The sequence below is a fragment of the Berghia stephanieae genome, chromosome 2 (genome assembly GCF_034508935.2).
Source record: "Berghia stephanieae isolate SIO BIC M18660-M18661 chromosome 2, UCSD_Bste_1.3, whole genome shotgun sequence".
NCBI classification, from domain to species: Eukaryota; Metazoa; Mollusca; class Gastropoda; order Nudibranchia; family Aeolidiidae; genus Berghia; species Berghia stephanieae.
In genome coordinates this window covers 47,552,773-47,570,076 of record NC_088361.1, presented here as the reverse complement: position 1 = coordinate 47,570,076, position 17,304 = coordinate 47,552,773, and the positions used below count along the sequence as shown (strand labels likewise).

Below are 17,304 nucleotides of genomic sequence, written 5' to 3'. Positions count from 1 at the left end.
TACTTAGTTTGAGATCACCTAAAAGTCTCACCCAGACACAAGCGCAAGTCCCAACTAAAAGGAATACACTCTAATCTTTACAAATCATATTATATAATAAGTAAACAAAACATAATACAGTGCATAGCAGAAAGATAATTTACAAGGAGAAAAAATATATATACTATACATTTGATTGTTTCCCTCCCAGCCAAGGACTCTGGAAGGGGTCAGAACAAAACTAAGTAATCTCATTCCAAGACAAAGACAGAAAGAAAGTTGGAAAACAGATATAGAGGGAAAGAAGACACAGCAAATACCTCCCTGTCCTCTATGGGAGATCGGGAACCCCACCCAGTTGACGCGCAGTGATATCTTAACCACAATGATAATTTTAAAGGTCAAATAGCTAAGTCTGAGAGCCAATCATAGAAAGAATTATTTTTGTTTTGTTTGATTTTAAGGGTTTTACGGCGCTTGCAACACATTTAGGTTATATCAGCGCCAGTAAAAAGGATGAAAATTTCTAGAATTACAATTAAAGCACCAAAGGAAAAGTAAGACAAAGGGAAAGAAATTGGACTCAGATGTAGATTCCAAGAGCATACCATCAATGTACTTAGTTTGAGATCACCTAAGTGTCTCATCCGAACACCAGCACAGAATCACAATAAGAGGAATACACTCAAATGTTTACGTTGCACATTCAAAATAAGAAATATTATAAGAAAGGATAACAGAGAGATGGTTTACAAAGAAAAATATATCATCTCCCAAAACTAAAACTATACATTTGACTTTTTCACTCATGGCCAGGGCCAGGACAAAAGCAAGAAATCTCATTCCAAAACATAGATAGAAAGCAAATTGAAAAACAGATATAAGGAGAAAGAACCCACAGTAAGTGTCTCCCTGCCCACTATGGGAGGTCAGGAACCCCACCCAGAGAAAGATATTTAATAAAACATATTTTGATAAGAAATGACACAGGTAAGGTCATTCATTGACTGCTATAATCAAAGTATTCTTGAATTGCTGTGGTTGAGGTTTTGAACTCGTTACCAGTGCACGGTCCCAAGGTAGCGCAGCCAAGAAGTGCTAGAATAATGTATTATACGGCAAAACTCAAGCCGATTACGTTATATTACTCCTGTTTCTTGAAATATAAAAAGTACATCATCTCGCTCTCTCTTTATCTCTCTCTCTCTCTCTCTCTCTCTCTCTCTCTCTCTCTCGCTCGCTCGCGCGTTCTCTCTATTTCTGATATTCTCTTTCTCTGTTTCTCTTTCTTTCTCTATACTTCTCTCCCCCGCTCCCCTATCGCTGTCTTTACTCTATGACTCTCTCTATTTCACTCTCTCTCTTTTCCTTTCTACCCCACTCTCTCTTTCTATCCCTTCTCCTTCTCTCTCTCTCTCACTCTCTCTCTCTCTCTCTCTCTCTCTCTCTCTCTCTCTCTCTCTCTCTTGTATGGGATTGTTTTAATTTTTTGCTTGGATTTAGAATTCGAGTATACAGCTTTAGTGATCATAGTGCTATTGACGATGATGATGATGGTGATGATGACGATGCTGATGATGATGATAATAATAATGATAATAATAATGATGCAAAAGACAGAGAGAGAGATAGAGAGAGACAGAGAGAGAGATAGAGAGAGAGAGAGAGATAGATAGAGAGAGAGAGAGAGAGAGGGGGGGGGAGAGGGAGAGTGAGAGTGAGGACCTTTCAGAAATAATATAAGGATATCGCATGAAGCTAAAGGCGTATTTTACTAGTATTTATATTACAGATATCACGACACTTAATCAAAGGTGAACAGACTAATTTTAAATTAAGAAATTAAGGACCAGGCACCCGTGTAAGATAAAGATATGAACAAGTGTGTATGGAAGGTGCCAGACAAAGCAAGAATTAAAAATACAAGAAAAAAAAACATCCCAAAAACTCAGTCGACCTCGACTAGGGATCGAACCTCAGATCTTCTGATTATCGGTCAGACGTGTTACCATTAATGGTAGCACGTCTGACCGGTAATCAGAAGGTCTGAGGTTCGATCCCCAGTCGAGGTCGACTGAGTTTTTGGAATGGTTTTCTTCTTGTATTTTTCTTTCTTGCTTTGTCTGGCATATTTCATACACACTTGTTTAGATCTTTATCTTAAACAGACTAAATTAAATTTCTCTGTAAATTCACAAGACAAATTTCATTCAAAAGAATTAATTCCGAATTGAGTTTATTACCTCGTCTACTCCATCTCACATGACATTTGATCAATTCGAAATTTATACAACTTAATCAACAAGTACTTCTTTATTGCAGTCAAGAGATCCACGCTCAATTTTTGACATAATTCATTCATTATAATATCTCATTCCTTCTTTTGTTGATGATATGAGTTTAAGTAAAATATTCACTAATCGTGCCCGTCAGACCAGCAAAAAACTCATTCACTCACACACTCACTCACTAACTCACTCCCCACACACTCACGCAATCACTCACACACTCACGCACTGCCCACTCACTCATTCACTTCCCATACACTCACTCACACAATCAGTCACTCCCCATACAGCCACTCACTCACTCACTCACTCCCCACACACTCACTCACTCTCTCCCTGTTTCACTCACTCATTCACATGACCAAACAGTCATCTGAGGGACTTGCGGGGCGGGATGCAACCTTCATATTCTTGTGCCACTCAAAAAACTATGTGTAGCCTCTAATGTTTATAGTCACTGCTCTTCTTTGTAAAAAAAAAAAAAAAAATAAATAAATAAATAAATAAACCGACATAGTTAAAATTTTTTTCAGAAAACTGGCCCTCCAAATATCAATCGATTAGAATAAACGTCATCTTGTCAAAAAGTCTCAAACATGAGACTTCACTTTTTGACAAGGGGTCAAGGGTAATTTTAATCCATCAATTTTTAGAGGAGGAGTTTTCTGGCCATTTTAAAAAAAAATACGTGTTTTTTTTCTAATTACGGCAGTAGACTGAAAATTAATTACTAAGATAGCAATAACAATGATCTCACTGATGTCGCCTGTATTCATTCTATCCGACGTGTACATATATGAAGGTCTGACATCCGAAGCCAGTTATGGGTCAAGTTTAACATTGTTCTAATGGACACTACTTTGCGTCATTTTTTTTGAGAATTCCATAACAACAATAAGCCCATAAGGAATTGGGTTATCGAACCTGAAAATATGTGCACGTGGATTCTATCACAACAAAAGGTGGAACAAATATCTACAGCATCCATTCGTTTCAAACACATCAACCACGATTTTACAAGTAACTATGGTGTGATATTTATGTACAAAATACAAATATTATTATTATTCTGGTCTAAGTTTCTACATTTGATTCAAATATTCTAAAGATGACGTAACCATCATGTGACATTTGTTTTTATGTTTGCATTTTACGTCACATGAATTGGTGTATGACAGTGCGTTGCTATATTTAGATTATACTAAGGTTTCACCGAGATCTATTATTAGACGATATTTAAAAATGATTTAACAATGACTAATAAAATTATGTATATATATTATTATGTGAAAATTTATATATTCTAGGGACTATTCATGTTCCATGCGCTTCATATTGTTTCATAATAATGTTACAAATGTGACCCATCGCCTCAAAGAGGTATTCTGTAGGGCTGAACTAGGTGCTGAAAATTGAAACCACAATTTAAAAAAAAGCAGGTATAATTTTTCCCCCAGAAGAATGAATAGGGTATTTTGAGGTGCATAACCTAGAATTTAGAAATCTCAATTATTTAAATAAAATAAATGAATGAAAAAAAAATTCCGTTAGGGCAATTTTATCTTTAGGATCTAATTCAAGGGACTTACTTACTTACTTACTTACTTACTTACTTATCCGAACCAGCCACCACCTGAGCTCTAGCCCTTCGGTCTTGTGCCATGATGTAGAAGTTAGACGTCTTCTATCTAATACAAGGGAAAACTGAATAACCCGGGCACACGTATTTAAAATTTTGGTCAGGAAACTAGCCTCAAAGGAAGTCCCAGATTTGAGAGTTTTCACAAGATGAGTGTCATCTTAACCCTTTCCTTACCAACCATTTTCAGAATTTTCCTCAAACCTTCACACCCACCGTACACAAAAATATGTTTTTCTCACTCAAACAGAAAAGTAACAGATACACTATATGCATAATATTGATAAGCAAAATAAACTCTACAACACATTGTCACGTTTTTATAGCTATAAAAAATCATTTTTCTTTAAATTGTGTGATTTACAAAAGAAATCTGAATGATAAAAGTGCTAGTTGGATCGTAACAAATGTGACGATTTTTCTTTGTTTGGTAAGGCGAGAGTTAATCGATTGATATTTGAAGGACGAGTTTTCTGGACAATATTAGAAATACGTGTCTTTTTCAAGATACGACAGAATACTGAAGCAGTGTTATGGGTATTAACATCAAATGTGCCCCCTCCTCTCAACCTGGTATTATATCCACGTGAAACATGTTCCAAATATTATGTATTAAGGAATAATTGGGAGTTGTAAAGTCTAGGTTTTGCACCTCAAAATTCTCTATTCAACCTTGTGGAGAAAGAAAAATATTTTAAATTTTACCTAAACATTTTATGTTTTTAAAAATAATTGTGAATTCAGTTTTCAGCAACTACTTCAGCCCAACCAACAAAATGTCTCTTTGAGGCATTTGTAACATTATTCTGAAACATTCTGAAGCACACTGAGCATAGGTAATCCTTAGAATACCAACTTTAGGGAGGTAGGACGAGGTTTTGGAGTGGGAAGTTATATTTATTTTCTCCACCATGACACATAGAAATAGGATTCAATAGTCTGATGTCACGTCCGCCCAGCAACCAGCAGCTTGGTTCTAATCAAAGAAAATCAATTCTTTTTAATCTTCATGCTGGCTAGAACTTTGTCACATGTCATGTGATCAGAATGTATAAAAGTCAAAACATGATCAGATTTATAATGTTTTTTTTCTCCTCTATATACACTTTTATGCTCGTCAGAGAAGTATTTTATTTCCGCCATTGTTCGGATAGTTTAGAACCAATTACTAAGTTGCTATGCGTCATTTCGAGGGAAATGACGTCAGGACTATTGAACCCTATTAACCCCTAGATAATACGCTATGATACAGTAGATTCCAAAGTTAGAAGGAGGTCATTTGAAGAATGGTTCAAGATTATGGCCAAGGTTTTTCGTTTTCAGTTTTCGTTCATCATATAGATCTTGGGGAAGGTCATGGACATTGAGCGTTGACGTCGAATTAAAATGCCGTAAAGGTCACGTTCATCAGTAGTCGTCGTACTCGGAGTCCGGGCTGTACTCGTTCTGATTGTAGGTGACGTATTGGACTGGACACTGGTCATTCATGATCAAACTCTGAAGAAATGAATAATACATTTAGAATTGTGAATGTTTTGATAAGGGAGAAAGCATTCGAGCTCGCGTTCATATATATGTGACCATCGTCTCAAAACGGTATTATGTCGGAACAAACCAGATGCTTAAAAGCCGATTGTAATGTTAAACAGGTCAAAAATATAAATTGTTGACATTAGCACCCTAACATAAGGTATCCATTCTCCTCAATAAATTGTATAAACACAACACAAATCTGAGATTTCTGGCTATAAATTCAATATTCAACATCTTAACCAACCTGACTTTACCGCTTTGAGGCGAAGGATCATATAGTTATAGGTCTGATAGCCGAATGCAATTGTGGGCCTGTTTTAACATCGTTTTGAAGGACATAGTTGACTCCTTGGAGAAGGCTCTTTACTCACATTCTCTAAAATGAGTACCTGGCCGTTAACAGCGTTGCCTCGGTCCGAAAAAAATTGTAATATTCGCCGAACAGGCCTACTGTCCCGTCTTAAATGTTAATTGTTGCTGTTAGTGAGGGAACGTTTTGTAAAGCGCTTTGAGCACGTTTAGTGAATATTGCGCAAAATAAAAGCTCAATTTTATTTAATTAAAAAAAAACCCATATCAGCGGTGTGACTACCCTCAAAGCAACGTAATATACTGTGATTACAATAAGGTCAAATCATCCCATAATTGTGTTCGATTATCAGACCTGCTTATATGTGTCACTACCAGGCATAATCATTCGGAAGGTGAAAATTTTGGATTTGCATTTTTAAATTTTCTGAAAGAATATGCTTTCCAGAGCATTTTAATCTTTATTTGAAGTAAATCGGATGATTTTTCATGAAGTTATGGTCAGATGTATGGGAGAGGTATCCAGCAACTTTGATCAAATTTCATAATTTTTCAACTTGACTCGAGGTAAAAAATATTTAAAGTGAAATTAAACTTTGATATTTCCCGAAGATGTAGAAAAAGGGTTGATTTAATAATTTATAACAAGAACTCATTTTTGATAAAAACTGACCTTCTAACTAAACTTGGCAATATCCCAGTTCAAATCTTTTTACACTCAGACTGATTATGTCATTCACTGTAACATATGTTCATTTGGATTTTAGCGTTAAAAATTGTTTTAAAAAATGTCTAAAGCTTAGAAAATGGAGATTTCCGTGGATAACCTCAATAAGAATGCATTTTATTTCTTTTAGTATTATAATAAAGGGAAATAATCATAGCAGCACTAAGAGTAATGTTTAGACATTTCAACAGTTCTTTCCCTTACTTACCATTTTCTCTTCCTTGGCTGGTGGGTTTCGAAGGAAATACATGAGAGGAGCGTAGAGAAAACTGACCACCGCTATTATCCACATCATTCTGGAAATAAAATTGTCAACCATTAGAGTTGATGATAGAACAGATGGGTCATCAGACAGTCAAATAAAATGCCCGAAAGAAAAATTCATTAATTCATTTGCTTTTGCTGTTTTTTTCCTTCTTCTTTTCATTCATCTTCTTCTTTATTTCTTTCTTTTCTTCTTTCTTTCTTTCTTTCTTTCTTTCTTTCTTTCTTTCTTCTTCTTCTTCTTCTTCTTCTTCTTCTTCTTCTTCTTCTTCTTCTTCTTCTTCTTCTTCTTCTTCTTCTTCTTCGTCCTCCTCCTCCGAAAAAAATCAAGTACTTACATTTTAAATCCAAATTTACTGACGAGAGTCCCGCTTAATGCTGGGCCTAGAATAAGAAGGATAATATTTATGTTCGGGTTGATTCAATAAGATATGGACATTATGATGTTACGTAAATGTATACCGATTATCTATTTTGCTACACCATTGAAATACAGGTCAACCTAAAATGTACACACTTCAATTATCAAACGCATTATAGCGCACACGACAATTTTTTTTTAAAAAGAACAAAATACCAAATAAGGAACGTTTCCGGCTCAAAGCCAACAACAAAAAGCAATAAAAACACAAATACATTGATTACATTAATAATCGATCTGTTATTTTTTTAAAGTGATATATTTATGTTTTTATTGGATATTTGTTGTTGGCTGATGAAGAGTGTTGAGCCCGAAACTTTTCGTGTTTTGTATTTTGTTCTTTTTTTGGAGCTGTTATATTCATTTTTTGTTTATTACTTTTTACAGCCCACAACTTCTAGTATCTATGTATCACTTTGTATATAGATAGTGCACATTGTATTCACATTGTATGTAATCACCATGCATAGGTCAAACCTAAAGTGTACACACTTCAAATGAACACAATTAAGTACACATGAAGTTATCAAAATGCAGGTCTGACTACCCAGATTGTTAAAGGCTCATTTTAGCCATAGAAAAACTCTCAAACTAAGGTAAACTTATTAGTCATTACAACAATTTAAATAAAGCTCATAATTCTGCGGCGGCATATATACATGAAATATGATTAAAATATATTTCATATCTCAATTTTCTTCAAGAAAATATGAGGATTATTATCAAGATCATTCATGCAGGAAGCCACAGAATTGTTTTAGGCTATCAGACCTGAAAATATGTGCACCTGGTTAGGTGTGAGATAGTTGAAGTAAATCAAATTTAAATTAAAAATAAAATTACGCCCTTTCGCAACGGCACCATAAGATCCCGTCGCCTAGTCATTCCACGAAGGAATAAAAGATAATGCATTAAACAGGATGTCTGATGTCAACAGGAATCACCCATGTTGTCCAAGTGAGAAAATTGGAGGTTAATAATATTGCTCAAGGAAAAAAAACGAAAGTGCCTGAAGAGGGGGCTTGAACCAATGCCCTTCCGAATCACAGTGCAATGAATTAACCACTCGGCCACTTCGCCCCCAAATTTAAAGTTAGAATTATTATCGTTTGATGTTAACGAAATAAAATTCACTATGCCCTTTCTTCAAGGGAAACAGATTGAAGAGCACAGGGAAAGAAAGGTCAGGGTCACATTTTTGTTCATTTCAAATAACTAATTTCAAATTTAAATAGAGAATTATAAGATGTGATCGAGTATTTTATTTGTAATCCTTGTTTTACAATACAATTGAATGTGCACAGGGCCACAAAACTTTTAAAAACGTAACTCTTTCCCATTGTATTTTTTTTTTTTTTAGAAAACTGGTTCTGTTGTAATTGCCAGTTTGGACTCCGGACTGCACAGATTATATGGTGACTAACAATATACAATAAAATCTTGAGTGGAATAAATATGGGAGACATATACAAAAGAGGCATTCTAAAGACACGAAATTGGATTCAATAGTCTGATGTCACGTCGCCCAGCAACGGCGAGCAGCGTGGTTCTAAACAAAGAAAATCGGCACTTTTTATTCTTCATGCTGACTAGAACGTTTCATATGTCATGTGATCAGAATGTATAAAAGTCAAATCATGATTATATTCATAATGTTTTTCTCCTCTGGATACATATTTATGCTTGTCGGAGTAATATTTCATAAAGGCGTCCACCATTGTTCCGAGAGCTTAGAGCCAGTTACTAAGTTACTATGTGTCATTACGAGGGAAGTGACGTCATGACTGTTGAAGCCAATCATTTGATCAGTGGGTGACAAATCATTACGTTACCTATTGTGAATCCCAGACAGAAAGCCACGTCAGCAATGGCGTACACACTTCCATAGACTGACACGTGTCGAAGGTCAACCAGGTAACCCATGTGTGGGAGCATGGACGAATCAACCATGCCTGGAGAGAAAACTCGAGATTAGTTTTTATTTAATATCATCTATTAATTTAATCACCTTTATTTAGTTTAATCTTATTGCTTCCTTTTATCTTATTTAGTTTAGTTTAATTTAAAATCGAGCTTTTTAAAGCGCAAATCCACTAAACGTGCTCAAAGCGCTTTACAAGGGGTCGGCGAAATTACAATTTTTTTCGGACAGAGAAAACAATGTTAACGGCAGGTACTCATTTTACACCTAAGCACGGTGAGAGAATTTTAGTAAAGTGCCTTCTTCAAGGACTCAACTATGCGCCTAGCGAGGCTCGAATCCAGGACCTTCCGATCCTAAAGTGAGTGTCATTCCCCTAGTCGCACTTTAGTTTATTATCATTTAGTAAGTTCAATCTCATTCATTTTAATCTTGCTTAGTTTCATCTCATTATACTTAATTAGTTTAATCTCATTTTGTTTAGTCTCATTCGGTATGCGTAGGGAGGACTGAAAACGAACTCCGCAGACAAGATAAGGAATAAACGATGTCACTTTATCACCGGTGTTGATAATGAAGTGGGTAAGAGCATGCCAAAGTGAAAATTAAAACACAACAAAAAATCCTGATCTAGATCGCCTGTTTAAATCCTCGTGCAGGCAATTTATTTATATTTTAAGTGGAAAGGAAGCCTTAGTCATGACCATAAATCCAGCTGCCATAAAGTGCAAAAAGGTAGTAAAGACCAAAACATTTGCCCGAGAATTTTTTTTTCGCGGGGGGGGGGGGGGGGGTGATCTTCTTGGAAGAGGTTTTGTCTTAGCTCTATTTGAGTTGCTTATTGATTATCTTAGAAGTTAATTGGCGCTTGTGACTCCATTAAGTTAATTGCAGCGACTCAGGAAAGCAAAATGGCAAAAGTAATTTGAATCATAAAGCTCGCTAAGCAGGATATTGTCCAGGTTTCTGCAGTAGAAGAAGAATGATAACAATCGCATCCTGTCAGTTGTTGAACTATTGTATGGATTAGAATGATGGGAGAAAACAAATAGAACAGAATAAAATCAGATGTGCTCCAGAACAAATGTCTGCGAAGAATTTTAAGAATCTTCAAGCCGAATGTCAATAACAATGAGGATCTGTTACAGGAAACTAGGACAAGCACATTTTCAGGCACCGCCAGAGCCAAACGTTGGACTTGGCTTGGTCAAGTCTGCAGGATGTACGCTGACTGCATGCTGAGAATGGTGTTACGCTGGACTCCAAAAGGAAAGAAAAAAGAACATGGGAAGATCTTTTAAAAACTTGGAGTAAAACTGTACAGAGAGAACTAAAATCGAATGGGCTCAGCCTACAATCCGCAACCCATGCATCGAACGACAAAGAACATTGGCGATCACTTGATGTTGCTTTCCTCAAGACCCCGCGGCACGGAGAGGATTGAGTGAGTGATTAACTTGACAACATTCAAGCAATTATGTACCAGCGCATGGCATAATCAGTCGGATGGTGAAAATTTTGGATTTCATTTTTTTCCCCTTCATTTTATGAAGGAATATGCTCCCCAGAGCATTTTAATCTTTATTTGAAGTAAATCGGGTCATTTTTCATGAAGTTATGGTCAGATGTATGGGAAAGATATCCAGCAACTTTTCTCAAAGTTCATACTTTTTCAACTTGACTAGCTGTAAAAAAAATATTCAGAAGTGAAATTAAACTTTGATATTTCCTGCAAGATGTACAAAAAGGGTTTATTCAATCATTTATGACAAGAATCCATTTTTGATCAAAATTGACCTTCTAACTAAACTTTACAACATCTCACTTCAAACCTTTTCACTACCCGACTGATTATGTCATTCACTGCATCAATTAGTTAAATCTAGTTACTTAAAATAGATGTAAATACTTACCTGTGTCAAAAAACCAAGTGAAATGTTTGAATCTAGAAACTTAAGACTAAATTAAAGACAAATAAAGGTAAAATACTTCATCATCATCATTGCCTTTTTCACCCTGGGTCAGGGTATAGGCCACAGACAAACAGTTTCCATCCTTCTCTATCCTGAGCCAACTTTTTTATCTCATTCCAGGTCTTACCACTTCTCTGTATATCAGCTTCTTTAATTCTTCTCCATGTTCCTCGTGGCCTTCCCCTTGATCTTCTGCCCTGAGGGTTCCAGTCCAATACTTTCTTTGTTATAGTTGAGTCATTCTTTCTAAGCGTGTGTCCAATCCACCTCCATCGTCTTCTTCCTATATCCTCTCCCACTGGTTTCTGCTGTGTTCTTTTCCATACTTCTTCATTTTTTATTCTATCCATCCATTTTATTCTGAGTAGCTTACGCATGCACCTGTTTACGAAAATCTGTACCCTCCTTATAGATGCCTGTGATGCGTTCCAAGTTTCACATCCATACAGTAGGACAGACTTCACGTTTGAGTTGAAAAGTCTTAGCTTTAGTTGAAGGGAGATATCTTTAGTTCTCCAAACTCTGTTCAAAGATGTGAATGCAGCCTGTGCCTTTCCTATTCGTGCTTTCACCTCTGCTTCCGTGCCTCCATCCTTGTCAATTATACTTCCGAGATAGCAGAAAGTGTCTATATCTTCGAGTTCCTGATCTTTTACTTTGATCTGCTCCCTTTGACGCGTACCTATCCTCAAGACCTTTGACTTTGCAGGGTGAATTCTTAGACCAATTGATTCCGAGAGGCTTTTTATAATTGTGGTTTTTGCTTGCATCTGGTCCTGGGTGTGGACAAAAGAGCCAGATCATCTGCAAAATCCAGATCATCCAACTGTGTCCAGGGGTCCACTGTATCCCATTTCTTCTCCCTTTGGAGGTTTCCTTCATTAGCCAATCAATGGCAAGGATGAACAGGAATGGAGAGAGCAAGCATCCCTGCTTGACACCAGTCTTAATTTCAAAGCTGTCAGTAAGCTGATCTTCATGTACAACCCTGCAACTTGATCCTTCATACATTTCCTTAATGAGGTTTACTATCTTTTCAGGGAGTCCATAATGTGCCAGAATTTTCCACAATGTTGCTCTGTCAATACTGTCAAAAGCCTTCTCGTAATCCAGAAAGTTGACAATAAGAGGAGAGTTCCATTCTATAGACTGTTCCACTATGACTCGCATAGAGGCAATCTGGTCGGTGGTTGAACGGTTTTTCCGAAAACCTGCCTGTTCGTCCCGCAGTTTAGCATCTGTTGCATTCTTAATTCTCTCTAAAATAATACGGTTGAAAACCTTTCCTGGGATAGAAAGAAGAGTGATGCCTCGATAATTATTACAATTACTGAGGTCCCCTTTCTTTGGAAGCTTGATAAGATGTCCTTCCTTCCAATCCTTTGGGAATATCCCGTCATTCCAGATTCTCTCAAATAGTGGGTGCAGGGCCTCAGCATTTCTTTCCGCATCAACTTTTAGAGCCTCCGGTGGAATCTGGTCTGGTCCAGCAGCTTTCCCCCTTTTCATCTTGTTAATGGCACCCACAATCTCTGCTATCGATGGTGGATCACAGCTAATTGGTATCTCATTCCTTGCAGGCAAAATTTCTGGCTGGTTGTCTGGTGGTGGTCTGTTCAGAAGGCAGTTGAAATGTTCCCTCCATCGTTCAGATTGAGCCTCTTTTCCAAAAATAGTTTTCCCATCTTTGTCTTTGACTGGTACCTCTGGTTTCCCATATTTTCCAGCAAGTGTCTTGGTAGTTTGATAAAGGATCCTCATGTGTCCTCCAGTCGCTGCTGCTTCTGCTTTCTCTGCAAGTCTGTTCATGAATGCTTCCTTGTCTTTCTTCACAGATCTTTTGACTTCCTTAGCTATGGCTCGATACTGCTCTTGTGCATCCAGTCTTGAAGCCCTTGTTCGGCTTGCATTCACTTGTTCCTTCCTTGTTCTCCTCTTTTCAATAAGGTCCAAGGTGGTTGGATTTATCCATTCTTTATGTTCCGATTTCTTTACCCCCAATACCTCGTGGCAAGTTGTTATGTAGACTTCCTTGATCTTTGCCCAATGTGACTCTACATCTATGTCCTCCTCGAGCTCAGTAAGAGGTTGGAATCTATTACTCAATCGTAGTTTGAATTCCTCATTCTTTTCCCCATCAAGTGCATTCACCTCGAATTTTCTTCTTGCATGTGATCTGGCCCCGTGTTTTCTGAGTCGGAGCTTAAGCTTTGCCAATAGCAGGTGGTGGTCTGATCCAACATCTGCCCCTCTCCGTACTGTCACATCTTCCAATGAACGTCTGAATCTACGAGAGATACAAAAATGATCAATCTGATTCTCTGTCACACCATCTGGTGAGACCCAAGTTGCTTTGTGGATCCTCTTATGGGGGAACACTGATCCTCCAATCACCAAACTGTTGAATGCACAGAAATTTGCAAATCTCTCACCATTATCATTCATTTCTCCCATGCCATGACGTCCCATGATACCTTCATAGCCTACGTTATCCTGTCCCACTTTTGCATTAGCATCTCCCATCAATATGTTGTCTTTCCTTGGCAACTTGTCAATGACTTGTTGTAGCAGACCATAAAATGTATCTTTGTCCTCATCTGTTGCATCATTTGTTGGGGCATAGATCTGTACAATGTTCATGCTGATCTTCTGACTCCGTGTTGTAAAGGACGCCATGATGATCCTTTCTCCGCATTGTTCCCATCCTCTCAGTGACTTCTGGGCAAACTTGCTTAGAATTATTCCTACTCCCTGTGTATGAATCCCGTCCCCTCTCCCTGAATATAAAATTTTCTCCCCAGACTTGAGGTGTTTCTGTCCAGATTGTATCCAGTGGGTTTCGCTTACTCCAAGTATATGCAGCCTGTATCTTCTCATCTCAGTCACAACTTGAGAGCTTTTTCCTGCTTCATACATGGTGCGAACGTTCCACGACGCAATTCGAAGCTGCTTGTTTGGCGAAGACGTCATCGGGTCAGCAGAGTCCTTTCGGCTTTGTCTGTTGTCCTTCATAAATTCTGTAATTCCAGAAACTCTTCGGTCGCCCAAGCTAAAAAAAGGATTTGTTTTGTCTGTCTGTGTTTCTGTAACGGTATGAGTTTAACGGAAAGGGGTGTTAACCCTTTGCCAACCCCCAACCTGGAGGACCAGGTGACTCAAAGATGGGGGAATCACACACCATTAGTCGCCTTTTACGACACGCTGGCTTGACGTTGGGCTATTCTTGACCCTCTCAGTTGAGGGACCCCGGACACCACACGGGGGGTAAAATACTTACCTATGGCAAATCCAATTCCAAAAGTAGGGGCTATCAAATGACCGATATTTTCCGAAAATGGTAGCTGAAAATAGAACATAATAATTCATTAATGGACATACATCCAAAGGCCCCCAACCTTACAGCAAAACGTAAACATACAGGACAAAACCAAGCGTCTCTATGGCAATATCAAATAGTTTTGACAAAACAAAGCTGTTTTTTGAGTAGCGATACTAAGCTTGCTAGAAGCTGCGTATTGTTAAAAAAAATAAAATTAAAAAAAATAAAAACAAACAAACAAAACAGTTTTCAAAATCCTATTCCTGGCAAGTAGTATCTAGACGTCTATGTCCCAAATATTTTCTCTGCCGTCTGTCTGTTTTTTTTTAAAGTGATTCATTTATATTTTCATTGTTCTTGTTATTGGATGAAGAAGGGTTTTGAGCCCGAAAAAAGTAGTAATGGGTCTGATTTACCATTGTCGTAATGGAAGATATATTTTGCAATGGTTTGAGAGTATTTAATTGAGAAACTAAGGAACAGGCACCAGTATAAGATAAAAATCTGAAAAATGTGTATGAAAGGTGCCAGACGAAACAAGAAAGAAAAATATAAGAAAAATAACATCCCAAAAATATCAGTCTACCTCGACCGGTTATCGAATCTCAGGCCTTTTGATTACCGGTCATACGTGCTACCCTTACACCACAGAGGCTCCCGATAGTTGGGACAATTTTAATACCTACATTCTTCACAAGGGTGAGCGTAATCAGAAGGTCTGAGGTTCGATCCCCATTCGAGGTAGACTCATTTTTGGGATGCTTTTTTTTCTTGTATTTTTCTTTCTTGCTTTGTCTGGCACCTTCCATACGCACTTGTTCAGATATTTATCTTTGAGAGTATTTCCATTACAATAATGATCCCCATCATAATTTGGGTTATTAGACCTGCATATATGTATTACATGTCTCGGATAGCTCAATTGTACCTAAATCTGACCAATTATCATCCATAGCAGAGTGAAGGGGACAAAAAGGCAACTTAACCTCGGGATAATAACAGGAGATAAGATAAGATAAGATGAGATAAGATGAGATAAGGTAAGATAAGATAAATAGAGATAAGATAAGATAAGATAAGATAAGATAAGATAAGATAAGATAAGATGAGATAAGATAAGATGAGATAAGATAAGATGAGATAAGATAAGATAAGATAAGATGAGATAAGAAGAACTTAATTTATCCATGTCTGGAAATTTACATTGGGTTTGCCATAGACTAATAATATCCATTTGAAAGAAAGATTAAAAGATTTTCCTTTCAAAAATGTCCTCGTTAAAATATCCCATTGTTCTAACTCGATTGGATTAAAGGAAAACGTGATTTTACTATAGATAGTATGCGCTTGGCTAAGAAGCTCACAACATTACCATCCGGAAGTATAACGGGCCAGCACACAAAACTATGTGTAACCATGAACGTTTATAGTCTGGGTCATACCGTATAGTGAGAATTACTCATAAACGTGGATGGCAAAAAAACAATAGCAAAGCCCGCATGACGTCAACTTCATACTATCTATAGTCTGGTTTATACCGTTTAGTGAGAAGTACTCGTAAATGTGGATGGCAAAAAAACAATAACAAAGACCCGAGTGACGTCACCTTCGTTATATCTATAGGTAGAATGAAGTTGACGTCACTCGGGTCTTTGTTATTGTTTTTTTGTCATCCGCGTTTATGAGTAATTCTCACTAAACAGTATTAACCAGACCATAAACGTTTAAGGTCACACATAGCTTTGTGTGTTGGTTCATATATTTCAGGATGGCAATGCTGTGAGCTTCTTAGCCAAGCGCATACTATCTATAGCAATATAATGAAATATTAGGATGCGTCACAAAAATCCATCGTAAGAAATAGCTGATAAGAGTTTAAGAAATTATAGATTTCTCTATCACGCGTCCGGTATTACTAAAAATAGATTTCCTTACGCGTTAAGTATCCGGACCACACTGAAAATTCGAAATGTCATACTGTTAAATTAAAAAAAAAAATACAATAGATTATTGTTGAAAATAATACATTAACGAGATATAGCGCAGCCGTATTGGAAACGCGTTTAAAGTTCCAGAGGTAGGGGGGGGGGGGGGGGGGGGGGGGGGGTCAAGAATCTAATGTATAGTGAAATAATCTGACACAGATATCCTGGGCTGCAACTATCGGTTCGGTGGTTTTTTTTTTTTCGTTTTTTTTTCTCTTTAGTTTTTTGAGGGAACTTTTTAAAAATTTTTGAGGCGCACCTATCTTGTAAAGTCGAGAAAGATGGGGTTTTTCTGAAGCCTGGGATTATAAAAATACCAACGAAAAAATGAAAATGGAAAGGCTTCTGATGGGAACAGTACAGATAATGGACGTTTCGGGCACAAACGTTTCGTCAGTAAAACAATAAAAAACGTTGAAAACAAATCCAATGAAATGTAGTAAGAACCTCTTAAGTTTCACATTTTCGTTAGTTTTCAACCTCTCTAGTAAAGGAGAATTTTGTCAAAGGTACTCACAAATAAACAACATATGCCTATGATGACCATCCCGACCAGTGTGCTCAACCATCTGTGTTGGAAAGGAATAGAAAGACAACAAAAGAAATTATTCGGCACGTAAGAATTCAGCTATAATTTGTGACCTATCGCCTCAAAACGGTGTTATGTCGGAACGAACCAGGTGCTTAAAAGCTGAATTTAATGTTAAAATGGTCAAAAATATAAATTGTTGGCATTAGCACCCTAAAATATGGTATCCATTCTCCTCAATAAAACATACAAACTCAACGCATGTCTGATATTTCTGGCTATAAATTCAATTTTCAACATCTTAACCAACCCGACTTAATACCATTTTGAGGCGAAGGGTCACATTTCAATTGATCTTTTATACAGGGCAATATCCAATAAACGTGATCAAAACGCTTTACAAGGGGTCCCCGACCA

General features: G+C 37.2%; 1 protein-coding gene across 1 annotated transcript in view; it reads right to left on the bottom strand.

Annotated features, from left to right (window-relative positions):
- Window positions 1-2,198: 2,198 nt before the first annotated feature.
- Window positions 2,199-17,304, bottom strand: part of LOC144965038 (synaptic vesicular amine transporter-like) — a 93,378-nt gene continuing 78,272 nt past the window's right edge. The window contains exons 12-17 of the mRNA XM_078899911.1: window positions 16,876-16,927; window positions 14,332-14,395; window positions 8,993-9,112; window positions 7,078-7,123; window positions 6,684-6,771; window positions 2,199-5,403 (exon numbers count right to left, since the gene is read on the bottom strand). Coding sequence (XP_078756037.1) covers window positions 5,314-5,403; window positions 6,684-6,771; window positions 7,078-7,123; window positions 8,993-9,112; window positions 14,332-14,395; window positions 16,876-16,927 — 460 coding nt within the window. The 3' untranslated portion in view covers window positions 2,199-5,313. The remainder of the gene's footprint in view (window positions 5,404-6,683; window positions 6,772-7,077; window positions 7,124-8,992; window positions 9,113-14,331; window positions 14,396-16,875; window positions 16,928-17,304) is intronic.